This window comes from Emydura macquarii, unplaced genomic scaffold (genome assembly GCF_026122565.2).
Source record: "Emydura macquarii macquarii isolate MOO-44397 ecotype Brisbane River unplaced genomic scaffold, CSIRO-AGI_Emac_v2 contig_3451, whole genome shotgun sequence".
NCBI lineage: Eukaryota > Metazoa > Chordata > Testudines > Chelidae > Emydura > Emydura macquarii.
Window position 1 is genome coordinate 4,008,708 of NW_027133588.1, and position 10,360 is coordinate 4,019,067.

The 10,360-nt window shown below is 40.1% G+C and overlaps 1 protein-coding gene across 1 annotated transcript; it reads right to left on the minus strand.

Moving 5' to 3' along the window:
- Positions 1–294: 294 nt before the first annotated feature.
- Positions 295–9,426, minus strand: SH2D7 (SH2 domain containing 7). The gene is made up of 6 exons (XM_067534689.1): positions 9,080–9,426; positions 8,356–8,445; positions 6,056–6,221; positions 4,530–4,778; positions 2,371–3,360; positions 295–1,646 (listed from the first exon to the last, which is right to left on the minus strand). The coding sequence occupies exons 1-6, from the start codon at positions 9,424–9,426 to the stop codon at positions 1,599–1,601; spliced, it is 1,890 nt and encodes a 629-aa protein (XP_067390790.1). The 3' UTR covers positions 295–1,598.
- Positions 9,427–10,360: the final 934 nt, after the last annotated feature.

The following is a 10,360-nucleotide window of genomic DNA, read 5'->3' on the forward strand; positions in this document are numbered from 1 at the left end:
GCTATGGCACATTTCGGGCCTTTCCCCTTGATGTGAAGATGGGTGTATGTGCGGAGCAGCTCCATAGCTAAAGCACAGGCACACTGACAGTGCTCTAGCAATGGACCTGAGCTAGGTACAGGGATACAGCTATAAAGAAGACATCTTAGAAGAAGTCAGGTGGCCTTGTGAATAACTTCTCGGCCCTGCCCCCATCACACACAGTACAGTGATCAAATTCAGCATGTCTAAATCTGAAGCTGATCCACAGAACACACAATATCACCATTATTGTGTGAAATGAACCAAAGGTGGTGAACAAAATTAATTTTAATAGCTCTGAACAAATTACATACAGGATCTGAATGTTTGTAGCTCTGACTGAAAAGATACATGCAGGAATGAAGGCACATTTCAAAATAAGCTACAAATAGGAGCATAATTTATTTTTAATTACACAAAAGAGACATTTAATTCTAAGCCCTAAGGAAAAAGTATGAAAGAATCATTCTGTCCTCAACATTCAGTATGGAGATTTCAAAATAAATAACTGCATAAACTTAAGTTCAAAGGGCTTTATCCTGCTTTCACTTACACCAGTGCAAATCAGGAATAACCTGAGCCAGTGGAGTTTAACCAATGGAAAACTACTGTAGGAATAGAATCAGGCTGAGGTTTTATTTTTAAAATGGAAAAATACCATATAGAAATAATTTACTGGCATTAGTCAATTATCTGTGTCATGACAGTTGCATATAAAAAGCTCTATGGGTGGGATGTGTGTATGTGTGTATTGTTGTTATTAATTATATGAATTGTGGAGCCCCAATCATAGACCAGGATCCCCTTGTGTTAGTCACTGTACAAAGACAGAACAAAAACACTGACAGTCCTTGCCCCCAAAGAGCTTACAGTCTAACTATAAGAGTCAAAAGGTGCCTACAGACAGACAGGGAACACAAGTTCATATATGCCAGTGGCTCTTTATTAGAACAGAGTCTGTAATATTGTTCATACATTTATATGTTCAATAAAGTTGTTGTTGCATTTCAGGATGGCTTCCTAGCTGTACAGCTCTAAATTGGTTCTTTAGAAACACTATAAAAATAGTGCTATCCCTCCCTGTTGCTGTACCCAAGCAGGGATAATACGTAAGTGCAGGATGGAAACACACTTTAGCTGAGCCACACCATCTGTATCTCTCTCCTAGTCCAATTTAAAACTGTCTGTGATGGAGGGATTGCAGACTGTGGCTTCCCCCCAGGTTGTGTGGAATTGGCATGGCATCGTCAGCTTCCACCATGTGCTTCATGCTCCTGAGCTTGGGACTCCAGGTCAGTGTCTGAATGTGGTCCTAAGTTCACATGGTTCAGGTGAAAAGAAAATTGAAATTGTGCAGATTTCTATGAACTGGGGGCCTGATAACTGTCTGACAAACAACAGGCATTCATTTTCCAGCATTTCATCTCTGTTTTTGCTTTTATAAACAGTACAAACTAAAGATGTCCCTGGTTAAACCCACAGCCACTGGTGAAATTACACAAGGGATGAAATTGTCCCCGCATGTTTTTCTATGATCTTTAGTCTTGGCTAAATGGAACTAATGTAAAACTCCTCCTTCATGATTTATTCTTCTTGTCAGCAAAAAAAAATCTTCGCTTGTCCATCTGTCAATAAAAAAAAGCATGTATTTTAGATAGATGGCAAGAAATAGTTCCTAAGCCACTGACAGCACAGTTGAATATTCTGCATATGTATGGTCATTAATACCTGAAGACTAGCAAATACGCAGATTCAGTGACTTGAACAAACCACCTCCAGATGTTGAAAACTTTTAGATGTACTTTTATGTATTTAACCATAGACTCGTGTTAAGAGATCAAAAAGATCTATTGGGCTCATCTGAGCCATCCAATCCTGCCCATGTTTTATACAGTAATTACTAGTGCATTGGCCATGTAGTTTTATATTTCAAAACCTATGACCAACACCTCCCTTGAGAGAATATTCTACAGCCTAATGCATCTCCCTGCCAAAAAATTCTGTTTTCAGGAAGTGTGGTGATTTCTCTTCCTTTATCTTGCCCTATAATAGGAAAATGCCGATAGCAGCAAGCTATATTTGCTAGAAATGTTCATTTTTGGTCATCCTGATGCCTTGCTTTTTTTGCTTTTGGTATTTAATCCCAAGCTAAAGATCTAAAGATGTTTAAAACTTTGTGTGCTTTCTGTCTTGAATAGTATTCTTTAAACAACCCAAATCATGTCCCAAGTACCTAGAGTTTTAGGACTTTGGAAATTTGCATGAGGAAGAATGACAGGATCTGATCCTTTGGAATGATTCTGAATGGTAGTTAAAAGATTTTAAAAATAAAACCTAATTATACTGTACCTTCTGATTTGGTTTTGCTTCTGCTCCCTTCACAAGCTCTAGGGAAATTTGCTCATATGTGTTATCAATAGCAGGAATTTGCCTTGCAGATGAGCCTTTGTGGAAACTCTCAGGGATTTTTTCATATGGATTTTCAGTACAGTTCTCTGTTCTGGGGGATCTTATGTTCAAAGTAGATATCTCATCATAAATATCATCGGGTTGTATTAAAGCAGATTTGGAAAATTTCTCTGAAGCTTCGCCACGGGTGGACGACTTTGGACGTCTGATAGGAATCTGTTCATAAGTATTGCTGCCATTATCAGAGCCAGAAGCAAAAGGCTTACAGGATTTCACTTTCTCAATTTGCCCATGTGTGCTATGTGTCGGTGAATCATAAAGGATCTTGTTGTTTTGTTTTTTAAGCCCTTCATTGCAGTGGAGGGAGGTTGCATAGGTTGTAAATAGCTGTTCTGAACCTTGGGACTCCACAGAAGTCTTAGCTTTAGTGGCTAACTTAGGAGACAACTTAGGGGGTGTTGAAGCAGGAGTACTTAATGTCAACTTCTTTGGGTCTGAAGGAGTTGAGGAACAAAGGGATAAGGAATGGGCACTTTGACCCCAAGGAAGTGAGGAATGGCTTTTGTCTTGCTTGAGCATAACTTCAGAATAAACAATTTCTGGAGGCAATGGCTTCATAAGATCAGGTTTTTTTTCATAGAAACGTTCAGCTTGCTTAGCCAAAGCATACACCGAGCTGATTTTTTTGCTATGAGAGTAATTGGCTTGGTCTGGTTTCTGCTGGGTGTCTCCTTGTGATGAACAGGTTGGTTTCTCAATGAGGATTTTTTCAGTGGCAGAGAGTGTCTCCAAACCAAGGCCTCTGTCATTCAGATGGTGTTTGTTCAGCTCTGCATATACAGTCTTTTCTGGATCATCTAAGTCAACCTTACATGTCTCCTGCATAAGCAAGCTGCTCCTATTCGGCAGTGGTGGGCCTATGTCTGGATCCTAATATGATGGGGAGGAAAGAGAGAAATTTAATTTTCAGGAGTCAGTAATGTATGTAAAATGCCAGTGCATCCACAAAGGTGATGAGATAAACTTAGACTGTGGTTACGCCCAGGCAACTTCATAGAAATCACAGAATCCTTAAGCATTTTACAAATCCAGTAGCCTTTCCTACATCTTAATTAGATCCGAGTCCTTGGTCAGAACTCTTATTGAAGCCAATGGGGAATTTGGCCTGATTCAGAATAAAGACAGTGGCTGAGATTTTCAAAATATCATAGGAGATTTAGCTTATTAATTTTAAAGGAGGATGTATGGTTAAATTCTTTTTAAGTTCTTTTTACATTCTTTTTAAATTCAGTATTTCTCTGCAAATCACAACCAGCAAGATGTGGGCCTGTCTCTAGAAGTCAGCTCCCTACACTTGAAAAGCAGCAGCTTTTTAGCAGCTCTCTACCTCTGTTTTGTGAAAGGGGAAGTTGTTGGGGGGTCAGACGTGGGCCTTAGGCATAGCTAATAGAATAGTGCACTGTAGAGATCCACAGAACTAAATGCTCTACTTAAGGTAAGAGATCACCAGAGCCATACAATAAGAGACCATCACGTCTTTGCTCTGTGACTTGATGCCTCTGCTTATGCAGCCCACGATTGCACCGGTTTTTTTTATGTCAAGTCACATTACAAGCTAATATGTAACTTGTCCACAATCACTGCTAGGTCCTTCAGCATCACTACTTTCCTATGATACTTCTGGGAAGAACAGGGGATGTGTGTTCATATGATGAAATTCATCCCCATACACAAGGCCAGTGCATCTCTTAAGTCCTCTTTAAAGCCCTGTTTTGAGTGCACAGTCCTTGTACCTGGATCGCTGCATAGGGGTGAATTTCACTCTTTGCTAGTGGCAAAAATATGATCGATCGTCTTTCCTTTGCCTAGCAAGCAAGGCCACCTTTGGCAGAAAATAATTCCAAAGGTGATGTTACAATGTTACTGAATGTGCATTTCTGACACTGAAACATCACCATATTGGTAGGCACTTCCTGAAACATGGTCACAACACAGCAGGTCACCCTAGCAACACTAATTAATTCAAAATACCTGCTGCCTCTGCTTCAGACAAGTCACCAACATCTGGCCATTACTTTTGCATTCTGCATAAAACATACCTGGGCATCAAAGTTCTTTCTTTCTTCTGATAAGTTCCTATGCTCTCTCTTTGACTTTGGAGGTAAAGGTGACAGCTTTTCATTGTGACCAGGATTGCTGGTGGCTTCCTTCATTAGCACAGTGGTTTGTGAGCTGCCAGACGCTTGCTGTATCAGCAAGGGATTGACTTCCCCACTGTTTGATTTACTTTGCTTTGAAGAGGTTTGCTGATCCAAATAGATCTCATCATATACACTTTTCTCAAATGGCTATGAAAAAAAATAGTAGTTAGTTACTAAAACACGTCATGAATAACTACTATGATGGTAAAAGGGATGTTCATGCCTTTCCTGAAAGATCAATAGCCTGAACTCTTCACTTTTTAATAATGATATAAATGAGTTCTGTTAGCAATCTTTAATTATTTATTCTGCAAAAGCCAGTACCTCCTTACAATAGCGTTATATATAGAGCCCTACGTGGATACAAAATTTATATTTGCATCCATCCGCAATCCACAAAAATGGTCCATGGACAGAAAGTGAATATCTGGAGATTTTCAGGGCTCTATTTATAGAAAATTTCATAAGGAACGTTAGGAACATCAGAATTGCAGTACCAGAACAGACACATGGTCCATTAGTCTGGTACCCTATCTCTGAAAGTAGTTGATGTGGGATGCTTCAAGAATCAAATCTAAGGGCTTGTACACACTACCACTTATGTCGGTATAATTTATGTTGCTCAGAGGTGTGAATAAGCCACCCCTGTGTGACATAAATTATATTGACCTAAGAGCCGGTGTGGACAGCGCTATGTTGGCGGGAGAGCTTCTCCTGCCAACATAGCTACCACCTCTTGCAGACATGCTGTTGTTATGCCAACAGAAGAGGTCTCTCCCTCGGCATGGAGCATTTTCACCAGACATGCTAGAACGGCATGCAGCTGCACCAGTGTAGTACTTCTAGTGTAGACTAGCCCACAGATGGAACTGGCTGGGTGTGTGAAGTTCTGGCATCTGAAATCACTGTCAAAATTCTTCCTAGTGGGTCTCAAATCCATCCATTCCTGGTACTATGACGTATTCTTTGCATTATAGCAACAGAGCTTGTATTTTAATAGTTTATTTTATTTTCATTTTACATAAGTCTAACACAACAAAAACCAGAGCCTGGTGTTGGCTGAAGCCTGCAGCTCCCTGATCTAATCTCAGCTGTCCAGGATCTCACCTTTCAATATGAAAGGTGGCCCCTCTAACCTCTAGATCCACACCCCCATCCTTACACAACAACAACAACAACAACATCTGCTCCTCACAGATACTGTGTCCAATAAAATTCTTTCACATATTTCAAGTTCTATCTACTTATCTCTTTTGACACCAGTACCAAGGCAGCTTACAGGGGTTGAGAACAAATCTTTTGATTCCTGCACGTAGGTGGGCAGACATAGAGGCAACAATTTTTAGCCTCAGCCAAAGGTAACAGTTACTATGTCTGATCCCATTTCAATAGGAACTGATGGAATTTTGAAGAGTCGAAAATACCTGAGTGCAAATTGTTGTGAGATTTTCTCCAAAAGGCTCGATTTCTGAAGTCTGGTAATAGCCTATCAGCTCTGTAAGGCTTTCATGGGTACAGGTATCCCCTGATACTGCATAATGTCCGTTCCGTAGGTGATTAATGACAAAATGCCGACATCGATCTTTTCCTCTGCAATTGAAATACGTCATTTAGATGTAAATAGCAAGCACAACACAAGCTAAGAAGACTGTTCTGGTTTTGCATTCTTGGTTCAGGTTTGCAAAACCAAAACCTGAGGGTGTTTGGATCCAGCTTCCATTATATCTGAAACACTAAAAAGGAAGAGATTTTGAACGAAAGGGTCTGATTTGGTCTATTGTTGTTTGGACAGCCTTAATTCTGGAATTTCCTAACTTTTGAGTGCTTGACTTTCAATCTTAACAATCTTTTAGTGCAGTTTTAAAAAGTAATTTTCTACATTTAAAAAACCTGAAAAAACAAGAAATTCTATCATGTGGAACTATACTGACTGAACTTGGGTCCTCAGCAGGATTGTAACGGTAGCATTAGTAGGCCATTATCCTCTATGTGGACCAGCCACTCATGAGGGATGAGAGACATACTCTGGCAGTTGGTTTCACAGATATTTGCTGACCATGGAGAAATGGTGAGACCCAGGAACAAAGGGTTCCATTCCAGGGTCTGGAGGGGAATGTGCTCTAGTGGACACAACTGTTTTGTCCTAGTGCCTCCGATCTGCCTCTGTTCCCCTATGCTCCTATCCACTGCTAATCCCAGCTCCTGCCCCGCCTCGCCCTCCCGCTCCTTCCACCATACCCAGTCTCGGTTTTTGCCCTCCTCTACCTCTGTTCCTATCCAGCCCTCTGGTTCCTGCCACTCTGCTCCTATCTACTACACCCAATCCTGGCTCCTGCCCTCCGCCCTGCTCCTATCCAACCCAGTACAGTCAGGCTGTTTCTTGTTCTCCTTCTCAGTGCCTGGGCACCATCGGGGGAGCTTTCACTTCTGCAGGAAAGGTCGTTTCAGGGAAAGTCCAGCTCAGACCCTGAAGCCCTGGGAAGAAGCATGCACAGTGCAGACAGAATCTTTGAAGAATTTAGTGGCCACATTCCAACATATTTCTACTGAAAATGTGCAAACTGAAATTTTTCAAAGGCTTTTTGATTTGGAGAAAATGTGGCCATTTTTTCCACAGCAGCTAATGACACATTCCTGGCACTACCTCACACATCACCTCTGAATCTGATCTTATGAACTCGACTGAAAATCCATTGCATCAGCAGGTAGCACAGGAAACTATCATCAGTGACCAGCTATTGAGCTGAGTACCAACACCTTTTGGTAAACAGCAGTATGAGGTTTAACACCAACCTTTTAGCTGAAAAGCAGCGTGAATTCATGGTGAGTCTAATGAGGAGGAGGTGGTGCTCTCTGAGTTCTGAGATAGGGTGTCAAGCGTGAGAAAAGGAGAGGAGAAATCCCCCGATGCACTGGTTGAAGCATAAAGCAGTTTTGCATTTGACCACAAAGAGTCATGATGATGCTGCTGCATACAGAATACCTAATAACTCTGAAAAGCCAGCAGAAGTGTTTTGCATATGCTTCTTCCCATATCCAGGGGCATGCACAAAGGCGGGGGGAACAGGAGTATGGGCCCCCCCCAATAATTGGCAGCAACCCCAAAGCTGCGGCAGGGAGAGCAAACTCCTCTGGCCCAACGGGCACAGAGAATGCCGCTCCAAAAGCAGTGGAATTTAAATTCCTGCACACACCCCTACTCATGTGCTACACTGATCAGATTGGCAAGATTCTCCCTGATAATTGGGTTTCCTGATCCCTTTCTTCACTAGAATGATCAGTTTAAAATAGGCATTGCTATTTTAGTCCTATATAGGGCCCAGTCTTGAAGTCTTTACTCATTTAATGAGGGTGAGAACTCCAGGACTGGGCTCTTAGTGAATAAAAAACTCCAAAAGATAGAATCATTACCACAGGCTTTGGTAATATATTTCTTCTTGGTTTCCCAATAGCTGTAAATATGACACATCATGCCACTGTGTAGATTACTGACATCTTTATTCTTTTGGGATATTTATACTAGTTAGGGGGGAAAGTCTAAGAGAGATCCTCATTCCTCATAGCATAAACTAATTGCCAGAGCGGGGAAGGAAGCAAACTCAAAGGTGTAAAGCGTTCATGAATCAAATAATGTAAAAAAGAAGAGCAAAATAGAAATGACAGCTGGTGACATTTCCGAACCAAATGGCAGCAGCTTTCTGTTTCCTGTAAAGTTCAGTCTTACCTATATGACAGAATGTAACCAATTGCTCTGTCGCTTAATCTGATAAGAAAACAGCCAATGTCTTTGTCTTTAAGCAGCTCTTCACTCTGCCTGTAGAAGAATTACAATGAATTTCAAGTTAGTATCCAGTTCTATCAAGGTAGTACACTCAAATTCCTAGTGACTCCTACGGTCACAAAATACACTGTATCTCTACACTAAAGACACTTGAACAAGTCAATGCACATTACAATTATTTCCAGCTGGAAAAACACTCCTCAGACCACCACCAAACAAAAATACATTCATTTTTAAAGTTTCTGGTCAGAAAAAATAAGATGAATTAAAATTATGTGAATTATCCTAGACTGTCATAATCCATGATCAATTTCTAAAACTGACAACTGGATGATTAGAGAATGTACAATACATTAAAAGCTGATGCAAAACCACATTCAGGCATTCTCACCTCTGCAGAGTACATGCCAAACATCAATATTTAGGTGATGAAACACAATTACATGGTTTAATATCTGCTTTCTCTGCATATGAATGCCATCCTGTTAAACCCTTCTCACTAAAAGAGCATTGAGTTAAACATAAGCAGAGGTCAGTGGGTTGTTTTTCTGCAAAGTAAGCTTAAACTTAATCTGAAATATGAGAGGATTTGTGAAGACAGAGGAACCTAACAAGCATATTTATTTAATCTACTTTATGCTATACTGTATGGTATAGGCTGTCTTACTTTCTTGTAATGAATCCATAGAACCACTCAGGTAAAGTACCATTCTGTAATATAAGAGGAGCCTGCGTCTCCAAAAACCACTTCAATGCTAGTTCTTTTAGCATCTCAAAGGACTGGTTTTCGGTTTCTGGGTTAGTTTTCCTTCCTAAGAGTAATTGCTGTTGTTTGTTCTCCATGCTGTCTTGAGGTTGAACCTGAAGCATTTGAAAGGAGAAAAAGAGAGCAATCCAACAGTGTAAAACTCCACTGCTGTCTTTATTATGGGGAATGTGAGATCTCATTTGCTTATTGTACACTCTGCCCTGCGGCTCATTAATCAGATAATAACATATGCTCAATGCTGTCATTGTTGCAAAGGTTATCTGCTGCTTTTCTCTTGTGCAAGGACTTTAAGACAAAATCTTCCTCTCTGATCCATATGATAGAACTTAATTCCAATATTGAATATTTCTCTGCATATGGGAACAAAACTGATATTAATGCAAACTTTGGGTATGTAGCAGTGAGCAGAAAATTATTATTTATATTGCAATAGCACTAGATATACCACTGAGGTCTGAGAGGAAAATGTTTCCCTTACACTTTTACAAAAAAGTGTTTAGTCTTTTGAGTGGATTAAGTAAACCATGTTAAATATTGGAACTTTTAAACCATAGTCATTGAGGAACCTACTTTATTACTTAACTTTTTAGCCATACTGTAAAGGGATGTAAACATCTACATGGTTCCAAACAAATTTTAAATCAGTTATATAATATGTACAGTAAAGAAAATCTAGCACACAGCATGATCCAGATTAAAATAGATATTAAGTCTGTTAGATGGAGACTAGACCAATCCACACTGGTTGAATGCTGCAAGAATGCTAGTTTAAATTCTAAACATTTCTATATGTGCATATATTGATTTCTTCTTTGCTCTTTACAAATATATTTTTGTTCACACAAATGGGTGTGGAGTTGATGTTCTTTACACAAATACCCATTTCATTACACTGTATCTACTCACCTATTTTATAAAAGTGAGTTAGAGTTTAGATGTAACCAAATGTCTTGAGTTCAACACATCAGTGAGCTGAAAAGCACCCAGGAGTGTCTAGACTGTCCTTAATTTGGAATCACTGAGCCCTTGGAGCCCTCTAAAGGGGCTTTTCTTGTGTCTTACTAGAACGGTGTCTGGGATGCAGGGAGCTACAATGCTCAAGAGACAAATATCTTGGCTGGAAGACAAGCTCCTGGATGAAAATGCTGCAATGGGAACTCGGTGTATTTAATTAATGTA